This window comes from Drosophila albomicans, chromosome X (assembly GCF_009650485.2).
Source record: "Drosophila albomicans strain 15112-1751.03 chromosome X, ASM965048v2, whole genome shotgun sequence".
Taxonomy (NCBI): domain Eukaryota; kingdom Metazoa; phylum Arthropoda; class Insecta; order Diptera; family Drosophilidae; genus Drosophila; species Drosophila albomicans.
The window spans coordinates 20,823,137-20,839,815 of NC_047627.2; the positions used below are offsets into that span (position 1 = coordinate 20,823,137).

Below are 16,679 nucleotides of genomic sequence, written 5' to 3' on the forward strand. Positions count from 1 at the left end.
ATTGCAAATAGTGACCGCCGGAAATGGCATGGTGCTGGTGAGCAGCTGCTTGGCGCTGGTCGAGATGATGATGGGCGATGCGCTCCACTTGATGTAGATGTTGGAGATGAAGAATCCCGACAGTATGACAACAAGCACAAATGAGATGCCAAAGAAGACGCTGCCGAACAAGATGACAAGGTCACTCAAATGCTGTTGAGGTAGCCAAACAAAGTGAAGAACAAACCGCTCGGGAATCGTAATCCTCTCTTCGGCAATATACTTGAGGCCATGCAACGAACTATTTTGCAAATAGTATTTGACACTCTTTTTGATCGCCTCTCGATTGCACAGCGACAACTCTTCATCGTCGCTGGATTCATTGTTGTTGGTGCGAACGACGTCGCCATCGCCGTCGCCGCTATTGGACGCCAGATGGCGCTGCTGGCGTTTGGCATCGACGTGGATTCGCATGATGAAAGCAACTAACATTAAAATGCGTCACGCAAATTGCATTTATAGTGCGGTGCAATCGCAAACACCTCTTCGATACACAAATGAGCAGCGCTCGTCAGCTTAAATCATATTGACACTAGGCAAATAAGCACCGAGCACACACACACACACACACACTCCCACAGAAAGCAGTGATAAGTTCCAAATTGAATTGCAGCTGCTGCTGCCCCACAACAAGTGGCGCTTAATGTACAACGTCGTTGGGCGTGTGGGCGTGGCAATATTTGTCAACGACACACACATGAAAAGAGGTTTGCACAATGCAAAATAGAAATTATGCAAATGCATCGACATTTCGTAATTCAACAGCAACATCGATCTAAGAGTTTGTTTTACAAACTAATTGTTCTCACTGCAAACATCATTTCAAATTCAACATATTAAAAGTGTGCGCTTAAAAGTATGCAACGAAAATTTATTTACTTTTGTAATTTATTTTCAAGACTTGAATGATAAATTATATTGTATATCTCAAACAAAATTCTAAAAAACATAAGCTGAAACAATTTTAAAAATAAGTAAAATGTATTCTTAAAGCTCTATAGTTAAGCCAGATATAAGGACTTTTTTCTGTACAATAATAAAAATGTATACAAATTCGTTCATTTTTTATTTTTCTTTAACCAGAAAAATAATTCCAGAATTATTTTTAGCTCTATCTAAAGTGTCAACCAAAAGCTATAAGATTTATATGTTATTTACTCCAAATAAAAAAATGGCAAATGTTTTTTTCAGTTTAAATGATGTATCAACCGATATTTTTACCAGAGTAAAAAAATGTGGTATTTTTAATATACAAAATATACCAAATAATATACCACAAGAATACTAAAAAGTGCCGAAGGTCACATTTGATATATCGATGAAATACCAAATTCGAACTTTTTTAAAGAGTACTAATATATAAATAATAGGAAATAAATGTACATACATATGTACATATATGCAAACTTCTTTGATGAAACCCTTTCGCAAAATTCAATTAATCAAGTACACAAATAAGACTGTGAAATACCCGCTACCCATTGTAAAGAAACTGTATTTTTAATCTACTAAATATACCACAAGAATACCAAAAAGTGCCGAAGGTCACATTTGGTATATCAAACTATACTAAAGAGTACTAAAATATAAATACTATGAAATAAATGCTTGCAACCTTCTTTAACGAAAAGCTTTCGCAAAATTCAAATCTTGCTATAGATACCACTAAAGAAAGATAAGAAATGTATAGAATACTTGTGGACTTTCTTCTACGACGCAATAAATTCGCCCCTAACAAGATATATGCATGAAAAAAGCAAAAATACAAAAATATAGATTTCATTGTAAATGCATTTCATGCTTATCAACTAGATGTGTGTATATATTCGTTTCACAATCAAAATTGTACATTCATTTTCATGGCGTGGCTCAACAATACTCAATTATATTAATACTAGATGTAAAAGTGTAAAAAAGAAGAAGTGTAATGAGTTTAGCTAATTGTTGTTGAACTGAAAGAAATCAACATTGAGATCCAAAATAGCGGCATTCGGAGTTTCCTTCATGCTAAGCGCCTCGACAGCATTATCGCTGGCATGATCGTAGTGCGGCAGCATGGCGCCCGCCACAACATGACCCACGGTAGGAGGTGCCACCACAACTGCCACCGGCGGTTGCATCAGATCGCCAACGTTGCGCAACAGACTCTCCTCGGATGGGGGCAACAATTTGCCGCCAGCGGACAAATTCAAACGTTGCGCCGCCTCGTCGGTGAGCGTGTCATCCAGCGACATGCTCAGACCCGGATAATCGACCAGATTGCGTGCCACACCTGCCACACCGCCGCCGCCGGTGTGTAACAGTTGCTGCAACTCGGGCTCTGGGGTCGGCGCCTGCGCCGATTCCATGGCCGACATATCGAGAGCATACTGACCCTCAGGAATGCCCAGGACACGGGCAATGCGGGCGTTCACAAAGTGCAGTCCCGACGTGTTGCGTATGAGGCGTGTGCTGCGCAGCTGCAACTGCTCCACAAAGTCGTTCAGCTCGTGCAGAAAGAGATCGGCACGCTGCTCCTCGCTGAGGTGACTGTGACGTTGTAGCTGCCCCGTAAGTAGGCCAAATAACGTTGGCACACTGGACGTTAATTGTGGTTGCTGCTGTTGATGTTGCTGCAAGTGTTGTGGTTGCTGCTGCTGCTGGTGCTGTGCTTGTGGCTGGTCCTGTTGCTGCAACTGCTGCTGTTGCCGCACAGCAATGGCACTGGGCATATGCTCGGGGAACTTGACGTAATGCCGCTGCAAGCGACGGCCCAAGAAGATCTTGCTGCAGCCCGGACAAATGGCATTTTGTGGCACGGCTCGCGGCTCACGCAACTCAACTGCTTCTGCATCTGCTACTGCTGCTGGAGCTGTTGCAGGCTGCGATGCTGCGGGCGTTGCTGCCACCGCTGACGGTGCACAATAGTCTTTGTCTCTCAGCTCGGCCACAAGCAACTCCAGCATTTGACCCGAAGACGGCGTTGGAGTTGCTGACTGCGGCAAAGCGGCGCGCACAATGCGTCCGGAACGTGTGCGCAGCATTGAATCATCAGCATCGGCAGCTGGCATTGGCTCATTCATGGTCTTCTTAATGGCGCCACTTGGCGCTGCAATGTTCGCTGCCTGCATCGACGTCGTGGTTGCTGCTGCTGCCGTCGCTGTTCGCTTGCGTGGTCGACTTGCCTTGGAGAACGGTGGTTCCTTTGTGGTTGAACACATGCCCATGCCCACAGGGTCCATGCAGCGATAGATGGTCTTCTGGTTGGTCAACGCATTGGTGCGCACCACTTCATTGCGTTTGCTGTAATCAGTCATCGGCTGTAAGTTGTGTTGTGTGTGTGTGTCTAATTTACTACTTCTAAGCTGCGCCTCACTCACCGATCGATTACAATGTGATCATCTTTGGCAAGCCGATAGAGATTATAAGCCAATTTGGCCAATGAGTCACAGTTCTTGTTGGCCACATTTACCAGCTCGGAGGCAGCAGCAGCGCCGTCAAACTGATAACAATCTGGGAGCTCACAGTGTAGCATAGATTGATGATAATCACCACTGTTGTTACTAGTATTGTTGTTGTTGTTGTTTGTACTGTTGTTTTTGTTGATACTGTTGTTACTGCTGTTCTTATTTGTGTTCTGCTGCTGTTGAGCTGCTGCCGCCTGCAGCTGGATCACAGCATTGTCCAGTTGCTCATCGGGCAGCTCGATGGCAAAGCCCAACAGCGCATCCTTATGGAAGTTGCAGTTGTTGTTGTTATTGTTGCTGCCGCTGTTGTTATTGTTGTTACTGTTGCTCGGCTCATCATTGGTGCCGCTAAGCGGCACCATTAAATTCTTCATCTTGTGTTTAATTCGCACAGTTTGAAACAGCGACCAAAAAACTTGCAATTAATTTTACCATTCACAACGAACGATATACACAAAACCTATCGAAATGTGCATTTGAATTGCGCAGCTCGACAACTTTTTCAAATGGTTATGCGCACTGATGCATTTGCCTTTTCCCTATTTCATTATTTACATTCTAATTATTAAAAATAATTTTTGCAAATTACAATTTAATGTTGTAAAAATAAAAACATAAAATGCTAAATTTGCTACACTTCGCAATGCGAATGTCTAAAATGGTCAGCTGTGACGTCATACGTGACCCAGACAAACGATAAGTGCCGGCGGCGGCGTTGTCAAGATTTTTCCGTTATCGGTGCGTTGCGCTATCGATAGGAAATCAACAATCTTGGCCATAAAAATTCGCGAAATTGTGCGGTACAAATAATCTGTTCTTGTTGTCGTCGCTATTGTTGTTATTGTTGTTGCGAGGAGGAACCGCAAGCGAAACGAACCAACTAACCAACCACCTACAACAGTTTGCTGATTATACAATTTGTGGTCAACGCTGTCGGTTCTTCACTGCTGCTGCTGCTGCTGGCAACCAAAAAAAAAAAAATCCTCGCGTCTTCCCCCCCTCCTTCAACCAAACCATCCTCAGCAAACGTCGGCGATTTATATCACTTTTGTTTTTTTTTTTGTTTGTTGTTTGTTTTCTGAATCGTATTAAATTCGTGTGTTTGCTGTGTGATCAAGAAGAAGACGAAGGAGCTGAGAGATGTCGAAAAATAAACTAAACCTAGTGCTGCCACCGGTGAATGTGGAAGCAACTGTTGCTGCCACACAAGTGGCACCAACGCCACCATTTAAAACACCATCGGGAACAGAGTAAATATATGACTTATTTCAATCTATACATATTAGATATGTGCATATATCGTATCTATGTATATGTGCACATAACATAAGTGTATACACAGTTTTGATTGCTTTTCAAACGCCTCCACAACCCCGCCCACAAAGTCAAATGCAAAGAAAAGTAAAGTAAAGTAAAGCAAAAGCAAAAAGTGTTTTTCCTGTTCTTGTTGTTGTCCAAAATGACGCACGAAGTGCGACAAACACACACACACACACATAAGCACACATGTATGCGTGTGTGTGTGTGTGTAGAAAATCTTTGCCATCTCTATATCCTTTACCGGCACTCCCCATATTCCCCTTCCACCTTCCCCTCCTCCCACACAGTTCATAGTTGTTGTTTTCTGCTTTTCGTTTTGTTCTGCACAAAATGCATTAAAAAGTTAAATTAAAGCACACACAGTTTGCTGGGGAAGCCAAAGACGAGCATCGATGCATTAACCGAAACCCTGGAGGGCCTCGACATGGACGACACCGAACGCAAACGGATCAAAGTCTTTCTCAGCCAAAAGGAGAAAATCGGCGAACTATCCGAGGAGGATCTCGAGAAGCTGGGCGAACTGGGCTCCGGCAACGGCGGCGTTGTCATGAAGGTCCGTCACACACTCACCAAACTGATAATGGCCCGCAAACTGATCCATCTGGAGGTGAAGCCGGCGATCAAAAAGCAAATCCTGCGCGAACTGAAAGTCCTCCACGAATGCAATTTCCCCCACATCGTTGGCTTCTATGGCGCCTTCTATAGCGACGGCGAGATCAGCATTTGCATGGAGTACATGGATGGCGGGAGTCTCGATCTCATCCTGAAGCGGGCGGGACGCATACCGGAATCGATATTGGGTCGCATCACGCTGGCGGTGCTCAAGGGACTCAGCTATCTGCGGGACAAGCATGCGATCATCCATCGGGATGTGAAGCCGAGCAACATACTCGTCAACAGCAGCGGCGAGATTAAGATCTGTGATTTTGGTGTGTCGGGTCAGCTGATTGATTCGATGGCGAACTCGTTTGTGGGCACGCGAAGCTACATGTCGGTCAGTATTATCAACTACACTATATACTAACAACAAGGGAGTTTTGTTCCTTTCAATCGCGTTGTAAAATAGACGGTTTGTGTTCCTAGATTTCAGCAAAGCCACGAAAAACAAATACTACAAAACTTTCGACCTTTAAAACCGTTTTCTAATATTCCACAATATTGAACTGTTCCATTTGTATTCAATATTAGTAATACTCATAAATTATTTCCCAGAAAATTCCGTTTCATTTGCTAATATTTATATAATTTTTTGCCCACAAAATTCATTTCTATTTATTTTATCTCTCAAAAACATTCTCAAATTTTACAATAATATTGATTTATGAGTTCCATTTGGTTAGCATCAACATTATTTATATTGAGATACTTTTTCCTAGAAATCAATGGCATACAAATTCAAAATTCATTTGGAATTTAATCCAACTTTAGCAAAATTTTCAATACTAGATGAATATTTGTAAACCTCAATTTTTCTTTTAGCTCAATTCTTAATTTTGTGTAGATTAAAATGATTTATTTTATTTCTAATTATGTATTATTATTTTTAAATATCTCTAAAGTGCAAATCTATAATTTATAATCGTTCAGAAATGAACGAAATAACGCAATTTGAAAACATTTCACTACTAATTCAGAAAAAAAAGGAAAGCACCCAATTTCAAATCGTTTCAAAACTAATTTACATTGAATTTTTCTCCCTTTTGCAGCCTGAACGATTGCAGGGTACACACTATTCGGTGCAGTCGGACATTTGGTCATTGGGTTTATCACTAGTGGAAATGGCCATTGGCATGTATCCGATTCCGCCGCCAGATACGGTCACACTGGAGTCAATATTCGCAGAGAATGCCAATGAGGATGGACAGCAGACGGTGTTGGAGCCGAAAGTGATGGCGATATTCGAGCTGTTGGATTACATTGTTAATGAACCGCCGCCCAAGTTGGAACACAAGATATTCTCAACAGAGTTCAAGGATTTCGTCGACATCTGCCTCAAGAAACAGCCCGATGAGCGAGCCGATCTCAAGACATTGCTGGTATTACGTTGTCTCGTTTATTTACCTTTCTATATTTAAACATTCTGAACTCTCTTTGTTGTTTTTCGAATACTTGAAGAGCCATCCATGGATACGCAAGGCGGAGGTCGAAGATGTGGACATATCGGGTTGGGTGTGCAAGACAATGGATTTGCCGCCATCGACGCCGAAACGCAATACATCGCCCAACTAATAATAATAATAATAATAATTATCATTCCTGTAAACACGAACAGAACAACAATCTTTATTTAAGATACACGCACACGCACATTACAAAACTACACCACGTTATTTATTTGTATGTATTGTATTGTACTTGTTGTATCAACTTGCTGCTATCCCCCCTATTCATTCACCATCTCTCTCTCTCTCCCTCTTTTATCTATCTACGTCTTGCTCACACTCATTGTGCGTGTGTATGTTGGCCGTCTCTTTCGCGCTCTGATCTTTATACTCAAAAGAACACACAATGGAAGAAAGAAGCAAATCAAAAACTAAAGAAAATGCTAAAATAAAACAGTCGAATTCAAGATCGTAAATGCAAGTTTTTCAATTTTTCGGGCATTTCGGGAATTGTAATCTTTAAAAGTAATATTTATAGATTGGTTTTCGTAAATAATCATTGCAATATTTATGGAATGATTTTCATAATGCAATGAGTTTCATTGCAATATTTATGGATTGATTTTCGGAAATAATCTTAAGTAATGAGTTTCACACAATTATAATGACAATCAATATTGTATATTATCAAAAATTAATCTTAGATATAGATATAGAGAGTTAGTTCGTTTAAAACTAATCATTTTGGTGTAACTCTTTTTGTTGTAAATCTTTTCGATTTTTATCCTGATCGCAGTATGCTCTGAAATTGAAGTTCTCGAGATTTTGTTTAGCTATATAATGTCTCTCACTTCACTCGTTGACTTTGCTCCCTTGTCGTGTGTAGCCTAACAAAATTTTCTCACTCGCTTTGTAAAATTGTTTTTTTCTCTTTTTGCAACGTTTTGTACGATATTGCTTTTGTTTTTTTTTTTTTTTTTGTGCAACTATGTCGAACTTTTTGAAGATTTGTAAGCTGGGGCGTTCCGTGTTGTTGACCAACTGTCGCTTGGCCAAGCAAATGGAACGAACGCTCGCTGTGTCCGCAATGCAATTGCAACACTTGAAGGACGAAGCTGTGAAGCAAGAAACGCCCAAGGATGATGAGCTGAAGACGGAATCGTTGTCCCCACCACAAGGATTAACGGCGCTGCAACGCGATTTACTTGAGCTGATTACGGCGGAAATTATTGAAGAACGTCGCATGCAAGTGCCGCTGAAACCGCCGTACAAGATTGATGATTTTGTCGGTCACTTTTCGGGCTCCAAGGTGGAGTTGGTGAAACAGTCGCCCGACGAGCGCATCAATGTGTTCTTTAATGTCAGCAAGAGTGTGCCAAATCGCAATGTGGATAATGAAGCTAGCGGAGGCGATGGCGACGTCGATAACGATGGCGGCGTCGATTGTTCGACGACGGTGCGAAGTGTTCCCAAATTCGAGGTGTTAATCAAGCGCAACAATTTGATGCTCTCCGTATTCTGTGTATTCAAGTCGACGGCTCTGGAGGACATTGAACCAGAGCAGCTGCAAAATGATCTATTCGAGATACAAGATTTGTCGCTATACACGAATGGTTGGAACGATAGTTGCTTCACGGTGGATGCATCGTTGATTGATGACGATCTGCAGGCGATGTTGGTCGAGATGCTGGAGGAAAAGGGCATTACCCAGGAGTTTGCACGCAAACTGTCCGACTTGGCAACGGCACGTGAACATGCGCTGTATATCGAATTTCTGGAGAATCTATCAAAGTTCACTGTCGGCCTACCGCTGCCCATCAAAGAGGCAAATAATTAAAACCTAATTGCAATTATACTCGAATGTTATGTGCTCAATGGAAAATAAAAATCGAAAATGCAAACTGCAAACTGCGCTTTAAATGACTTTTAAAAGACGCGCTCGCGCTTTCAACGGGGTGGCAACGCCGCTTAAAGTCCCCGTTAAGTGCAGCAGTCGAGCTTTGGTTGGCTGGCAACGCCGTAACCTGTGACGACAGCAAGCAAGCAAGCGAGCGAGCGAGCAAAATGAAAACATCAAACACAACTCTATGCATTGCTCGGGTCGTTGTCGTTGTTATTGTTGCAGAGTGTGCCAAAATAAATACTGAAATTAGCAGTTGTAGTTAGTTTTTCTTTCTGTTTTGCTTTTTTCGTTGATAAGTGCTGTCGCTGTGTGTTTGTGTGTGTTTATTATGCTTAGTCACGGATTTCGCATTCACAATTTGCAGTACGCAATTTCTGCGTAATTGAAATTTGTAGTTAACCCAACAGCAGCAGCAGCAGTTGGAAAAAAAAATAACAAAGCAAAGCAACAGCAACAGCGCTCTCACAGTTCCGGACGCAGTAAAAGTTCTTTGTCTGCGCAACGCGAGCAGAGGCAGCGGTAGCAGCAGCGGACTGCGACGTCGGTCTACGCTGCATGCGTTCCCCGTTCGTTGTACACAATTCGCAGTTGTGTGTTGTTTTGTTGACAGTCACAGCAGAGTAAGAGCGCAGTAAGCAGCGCGTTGACATCGCGAGATAGAGTCGAGAGCCAGGCAGGCAGCAAGAAGTTGACTGCGACGTCAGCAGTGACTGCGCTGACTCGGTGTAATAGTTGGAGTTGGTGTGTGCAAAATACATAAACACATACACACATCCACACACATGGTATAGTGATGTATGCGTGTGAGAAATGCAAGTGCAGCTAAACAAAGCAACAGCTTACCACGCGCCATAACAACAACAAGAGCCAAACAGTCAGTCAAACTGAGCGTTGCAACGCGGACGTCCCACAGCACACAAAAACACAAAAAAAAGGAAAGCTGCTGCTTTGGCTGCTGGTGACATGACAAGAGAAGGATAACGACGACGAAGGAGTTCACTAAATCTGCAATACAAAATTTGTTCTTGTGCTGTTTCGGAAACAAAACAAAAGAGTAAAAATGTCATCGTCGGCGAATGTGAATAATAATCAACAACAACAACAACCACAACAACAAAAAGAGAGTCCAAGTCGAGACTCAACCGCATCGACATCGGGACACATCTCGATGATGGCGGAGAATACGCTTGAATCGCTGTCGCGTGATTACAGTTTGGCCAGCCTCAATTCGGCTGGCAGCCAGGACGAGTTCTTTCGGTGTCGCGATCATGCGGACAGCGTTCTCAAGCGCATGCAACTCTATGTTGACAGCCAGCAGCTGTGCGATGTGGTGCTCATCGCTGGCACCGATGGCAAGCGGTAAGTACTATAGAGGACACAACTCACATCAACAAAGAATGGAAAGTTTGTGTTGCAATGCGCAAAAGCAATCATCCGCCTCCTCCCGTGTTTCTTCGATCCCCCCCTTCAACTCATTAGCAATTCACCATCCGGTATGAGCTGTGCCATCCCTATACTCCCCTCCAGCTCTCTCCTGTCACACATCTGACCTTCACTTTAGCGCGCAGTTCACTTGGTTCTTTGTCTGTTTCGCATTTGCGACACCAGTTTCCCCAGTCTCTCTTTCCATACCATACCAACAACAACAACAGCAGCAGCAACAACAAATCGCGACAGACGCGACATCGACGTCGACAGCGACATCAGCAGCAGCAGCAGCAGTGCAATTTCAACAGTAAACACAACGCGCCGCACTAATTGCGTTTTCTTTATGCTCTCTGCTCTGCTGCTCTCCCAATGATCTCTCTTCCACACTCTCTCACTCTCTCTCTTGCTAGTCGCTGCAGTGCAAGCGAGTAGGCAATATTTTAGCAACAAAAGAAAAAGGAAACAAACAACATAAAATAAAATAAAATGATTGATGTGCTCTCTGCACAGTGGAGCATAGTTAATAGTTATTGCGTATATACACATTTGATTGCAAAACAGTTACCACAATTTTGTCGAGACAAATTAATTAAACGCGATTTGTCAATTCTTCCATTTTGTTTGTTTTATTTAATGATCAGCGAAGTGAGCTGGCAATTGTTCAAATCAAAAGCATTAAATTGGACATAAACAATATTATTTATTTAATATTGAGTTACGCACACTGTCACCACACAATTCTTCGATAGCAATTTGATCAACTTGAATTGCAGTGTGTGTTATCGATATATACATATGTATACAAAGAGTCCACTTCTAAATAAACCAATCAATCGAACCATTTTGATTGATCTTAATTACAAAATTTCCCCAAGTTATGGTTAAATTAAAAAGAAATATATCTTTATGAACTGTAAACCTCCCTGTAAAAAATTTTAGAGAAAAGGATTCGAGAACCTTGTATTACTTTCAGGGATATTTAAAGATTTATAACCATTATATTGATTGGTCTTCTCTTTCTTTTGGAATTAAAGAATATTTCATAACACACTTTAAATACTATTTTATCCAGACTATCACTATCATCGTTAGTTCCAAAAGTAATTAAAATGTTGACCTACCATAACAATCCAGCATTCTTGCAAGTTGACTTTGAAATTATCACAAAACAATATCAAAAAAAAAAAAAAAAATAATATCTCCATTTACTCATCCATTTACCTTGGGTACTATTTGATATATGTACATTTCCGCTCTTGTTTTGTTGGGGGAAAATACAAATACTTTCTAGGTTATACGAAAAAAGTCAACCTATGAAGTGCAAAATTGCCTATTAAGATTTTTAATTAAAAAAAAAAACCTATCCTCATTTTAAAAGTTCAAACCTGTAAAGATTCTTAATATTGAAAATCCTATCCCGATTTTCTTTAAAAAACGTGAAACTTTCTATTACGATTTTTAATAATACAAAATCCTATATAATTTTCTTTTAAAAGGGTGAAATTGTCTATTAAGATTATTTACAATAAAAATCTTTTCCCCATTTTCAAAGTTCAAACCTGCCTTTTAAGATTGTTAATAATGAAAATCCTGTCCTCAATTTCTTTTATAGGTGAAGGTGAAACGGTCTATTAAGATTCTTAATAATGTAAATCCTATCCTCATTTTCTTATAAAAGTTCAAAGTTCTAAAATTAAAATTCTTAATAATAAAAATTCTCATTTTCATTTAAATGTATGAAATTCTCTACTAAGATTCTTAATAATTAAAATCATATCCTCATTTAAAAGTTCAAACCTGTCTTTTAAGATTGTTAATAATGAAAAGCCTATCCTCATTTTATTGTACAAGGGCGAAACTGTCTATTAAGATTCTTAATAATATAAATCCTATCCTCATTTTCCTATAAAAGTGCAAAATTCTAAAATTAAAATTCTTAATAATAAAAATCCTATCCTCATTTTCATTTAAATGTATGAAATTCTCTACTACGATTCTTAATAATTAAAATCATATCCTCATTTAAAAGTTCAAACCTGTCTATTAAGGTTCTTAATAATGAATATTATGTCCTCATTTTCTTAAATTCTTTTCTTTTATAGTGTGCCCGCTCATCGATTGGTGCTATCTGCGTCTAGCGCATACTTTTCGGCCATGTTCACGGGATCGCTGCGCGAGACGAAGGAACATGAGGTGACGCTGGGCGAGGTGAACGGAGATGCACTGCAGCTGCTGGTGCAGTATTGCTACACAGGATTCATCGAGTTGCGCGAGGACACGGTGGAGACGCTGCTCGCCACCGCATGTCTGTTGCAGCTGAATGCTGTGGTCACCGCATGCTGCAACTTCTTGGCCCGCCAACTGCATCCGTCCAATTGTTTGGGCTTTGCATTCTTTGCGGAACAACAGAGCTGCACGACACTATTGCGTTTGGCCCAGGCGTATACGTGTCAGTATTTCATGCAAGTGTGCCAGAATCAGGAGTTCTTTCAGCTGAATGCCGATCAATTGGGCAAGCTGCTGTGCAGCGATGATCTCAACGTACCCTCCGAACAGGATGTCTTCCACAGTCTGATGTCATGGGTGCGTCACGATGCCCCCAATCGGGAGCAGCACATTGCCGAGCTGTTGGCCCTCGTTCGTCTGCCGTTGCTGCAGCCCGCCTTCATCATGGACCATGTGGAGAACGTGTGCAGCTCGAACGAGTGCCAGCAACTGGTGATGGAGGCCTTCAAATGGCATCTGATGCCCGAGCGTCGATCGAGAACCGAACGCACAACGCCACGCAAATCGACTGTGGGACGTCTGTTGGCCGTCGGTGGAATGGATGTGCACAAGGGCGCCATTAGCATTGAGAGCTATTGTCCGCGACTCGACAAATGGACGCCCTGGAAGCATATGACCGGACGTCGCTTGCAATTCGGTGCCGCAGTCATGGAGGATAAATTGATATTGGTCGGTGGTCGGGATGGGCTCAAAACGTTGAATACGGTGGAGAGCTTGGACTTGAATACGATGGCATGGGCACCCCTGAATCCGATGGCAACGCCACGACATGGTCTCGGTGTTGCGGTGCTTGAGGGACCTCTGTATGCGGTCGGTGGACACGATGGCTGGAGTTACCTGAACACAGTGGAACGGTAATTGGAATCATGATCGGAATCGCGTTTCGATATTCTTTTTAATTGGCATTGTATTTGCAGCTGGGATCCTGTGACACGCAGCTGGAGCTATGTGGCGCCCATGTCATCGATGCGTTCCACAGCTGGCGTTGCGGTGCTCGGCGGTCGTCTCTATGCGGTGGGCGGACGCGATGGCACCGTCTGTCATCGTTCCATCGAGTGCTACGATCCGCATACCAACAAATGGACTCTCCTCGCTCCAATGAATCAACGTCGCGGCGGCGTTGGCGTAAGTTGTCCCCACATCGAATGAATGACCACATTGGCTTTCAATAATTGCTTGTACGTCTCTTAACGGCAGGTGACTGTGGCAAATGGTTTTCTTTATGCCTTGGGCGGTCATGATTGTCCGGCCAGCAATCCGATGGTGAGTCGCACCGAAACTGTGGAACGATACGATCCAGTCAGCGATACTTGGACATTGGTAAGCAATATTATCGATGGGTAGTTCAGTGTTGCCAATTTAGCTATTTTCCAAACGAAATTTGTTCAGTTTGTCAATACTTTTATTACTTGAGGTATTTTTAATAAATATTTTCACTTCTGCGTGATTACCCAATGTTCCATCTCTAATACATATTCAATTTCCAACCTAATATAGCGGTTAGAAATGGACAATAGCAAAACTCATGAAAAAATTTATTTAGTTTAGTAAAACTTTTATTACTCGGGCTATTTTTAATACATATTTTATAAATCTGTCACTGCTGCGTGATTACCCGATGTTTCATCTCTAGTATACATCCATTGTCCTACCTGATACATCAGTTAGAGATGGACAATAGCAAAAGTCATGACAAAAGTTATTTAGTTTGATAAAACTTTTATTACTCGTAATTATTTCTCAAAATGAATGATTTTGATTTAGTTTTTTTCTGCATGATTATCCGACGTTCCATCTCTAATTCGGATAGAGATGGACAATGGCAAAAGTTGCTAACACTTTGATCTAGTCTCAAATAATTTGATGATTACCCGATGTTCATTATCCTCTCTAATATATCGGTTAGGGATGGACAATAGCAAAAGTCATGACAAATGTTATTTAGTGTGGTAAAACTTTTATTGCTGGTATTATTTTTAAATGAATGAGCCTCATTAATTTCTTTCTGCGTGATTATCCGACGTTCCATCTCTAATACGTTTTCATTTTCCTCCCTAATATATCGGTTAGAGATGGACAACAGCAAAAGTTGGCAACACTGTCTCAAATAATTTGATGATTTATACCGCAACGTTACATTATATTATTCTTATCTAGATCTGTTCGCTGTCATTGGGACGTGATGCAATTGGTTGTGCTCTGTTGGGTGATCGCTTGATTGTCGTCGGCGGGTACGATGGCAAGAATGCGTTGAAGAATGTCGAGGAATACGATCCGGTGCGGAATGGATGGAATGAATTGGCGCCCATGTCACTGCCCCGAGCTGGCGCATGTGTTGTTGCCATACCGAATGTTATTCCGCCAGCGGCTCCACAGCCGCCGGCCAGTGCTACAGTTTAGTTCACACTTCCAATTATCATTGTTGTTGATGTTGATGTTGTTGCTGTTGTTGCGTGTTGCTGTGTTGTTGTAGTTGTGTATGAGCTGTTGTACTGCCAAAAAAAATGCACTATGACCACTGCTGCTGCTGCTGCTGCTACTACTACTACTACTACTACTACTACTACTATATTCCTATTTACCCAATTACTACATACTCCTATTACCTATCGATCGACATACGAAAGACATGCCAACATAACATAACACAACAAACAAACAAACATATCAAGCCAATTTTGCGAAATTATCGATTACGTTAGCGATGACAAATTCTTAACATAAATTTGAATTGATTCTGCTTAACATACACGATAGTTTCATCAAAAATGGTTCGATCCTCTGGCCTGGTCTGGCATTTGTTGGTACGTTGCTACACACACACACATACACACACACAAACACGCACACATATGCATACACAACGCATTTAACCGCTGTTGCTCTAAAAGTAATCTCATGCCCAGTGATAAAATCGAAAAAGAAAAAGAGGCAAATGCTCAAGCATCTGCCAAAGTGACCAAGTAACCAAAAACAACAAAAATATGAAGACGAATATATAATTAATGCATGCTGCTGCGGGGCTATCAAAACTAAAACCTAAAGCTACAGCTACAAAAAAAAAAGACATCCATGTATGAATTTTGATATTATTTGTACTGTAAAATCTCATTGGACCGATCCGATTTACATATGTGTTATCCATCACATTCCATCATCATTAACCAAGTACTATATAGACTCTACTTTATATGTAATATGTATTTGTTCAATGCTGTCGTATGCTTCATCCTCGTTTAATGATGTGTGTTGTATATGGTCAATGCAAATTCTCTTCCTGGTGGCAGCTCACAACAACATACTATATTATTATTATACTTATTATTATTATTATGGCCAGTGATCGTTTTGCATGCAACGTACGTAAGACTAAATGATCCAACTAATTGAGTATTTCAATATACATATACATATATATAATACTATATATCTTTTGCATGAAGTGTACGACAAAGTACAATTATGGTTACTATATTATTATATGCATTCATACCCATTTTATTCGTATACATACCATTTATATATCTATTTAAATTTACATACATATATATATATAATTAGTTTCTAGATAGTGCAAATTTACAAAAAGAAAACAAAAAAGAAGAAAAATCAAGAAACCGATGATGAAGTATGAAAATAATTTTGCAGGTTTTTTGCACTCTCTCATTTTTTGATTGGCATTTATTATTACTACACATACATACATACATATATGGATGCATACATCTATTTGTATACATTACAATTGCAAGCATTTATTTCTAATTGTTTATTATTATTTTCTTTCTTTTTCCTCCTTTCAACGTTTTTTTCTTACTGCATTTTCGCGAATATTTGTAGAAAAAGAAGAAGTGGAAGCCAGTTAGATTGGATCCAATCTGCTATTTGCGTCGTAGATCCGTCGAATTTGTCGACTACTATCATATGTAATTGTGAAATATAAAATCAAAAAAAAAAACAAAACAAAAAACTATATATGTAAATTTAAGTAAACAAACAAACAAGTAAAGAAATCAAAACAAACGAAAGCCTACACAAAATGGTAACTTAACAAAAAACAAAAACATACATGCAAGAATGTATTACGTATTATTTTCTACAATCATATATTTATATTTTTACACAATCAAAACAAAACATACACTACGCATAAAT

At 40.6% G+C, this 16,679-nt stretch overlaps 4 protein-coding genes across 5 annotated transcripts; 3 read left to right on the top strand and 1 right to left on the bottom strand.

The window, feature by feature from the left end:
• Positions 1 to 1,816: 1,816 nt before the first annotated feature.
• Positions 1,817 to 3,934, bottom strand: LOC117572138 (probable serine/threonine-protein kinase tsuA). Its single transcript, XM_034254781.2, has 2 exons — positions 3,399 to 3,934; positions 1,817 to 3,321 (listed from the first exon to the last, which is right to left on the bottom strand). Exons 1-2 carry the CDS (start codon positions 3,857 to 3,859, stop codon positions 1,977 to 1,979), a joined length of 1,806 nt encoding a protein of 601 aa, XP_034110672.1. The 5' UTR covers positions 3,860 to 3,934; the 3' UTR covers positions 1,817 to 1,976.
• Positions 3,935 to 4,212: 278 nt separating this feature from the next.
• LOC117572149 (dual specificity mitogen-activated protein kinase kinase dSOR1) lies at positions 4,213 to 7,122 on the top strand. 2 transcript variants are annotated; one of them, XM_034254802.2, is made up of 4 exons: positions 4,213 to 4,735; positions 5,169 to 5,799; positions 6,512 to 6,841; positions 6,921 to 7,122. In XM_034254802.2, the coding sequence occupies exons 1-4, from the start codon at positions 4,626 to 4,628 to the stop codon at positions 7,032 to 7,034; spliced, it is 1,185 nt and encodes a 394-aa protein (XP_034110693.1). In that variant the 5' UTR covers positions 4,213 to 4,625; the 3' UTR covers positions 7,035 to 7,122. The 2 variants fall into 2 exon arrangements, with proteins under 2 accessions (XP_034110693.1, XP_034110683.1); XM_034254792.2 differs by having other exon boundaries at positions 4,216 to 4,735; positions 5,160 to 5,799.
• Positions 7,123 to 7,758: 636 nt separating this feature from the next.
• Positions 7,759 to 9,828, top strand: LOC117566824 (conserved regulator of innate immunity protein 3-like). Its single transcript, XM_052001912.1, has one exon. The coding sequence runs from the start codon at positions 7,896 to 7,898 to the stop codon at positions 8,742 to 8,744; it is 849 nt and encodes a 282-aa protein (XP_051857872.1). The 5' UTR covers positions 7,759 to 7,895; the 3' UTR covers positions 8,745 to 9,828.
• On the top strand, positions 9,253 to 16,590 carry LOC117569532 (kelch-like protein 5). The gene is made up of 6 exons (XM_034250738.2): positions 9,253 to 10,169; positions 12,341 to 13,378; positions 13,442 to 13,649; positions 13,722 to 13,844; positions 14,682 to 14,918; positions 16,365 to 16,590. The coding sequence occupies exons 1-6, from the start codon at positions 9,871 to 9,873 to the stop codon at positions 16,452 to 16,454; spliced, it is 1,995 nt and encodes a 664-aa protein (XP_034106629.1). The 5' UTR covers positions 9,253 to 9,870; the 3' UTR covers positions 16,455 to 16,590.
• Positions 16,591 to 16,679: the final 89 nt, after the last annotated feature.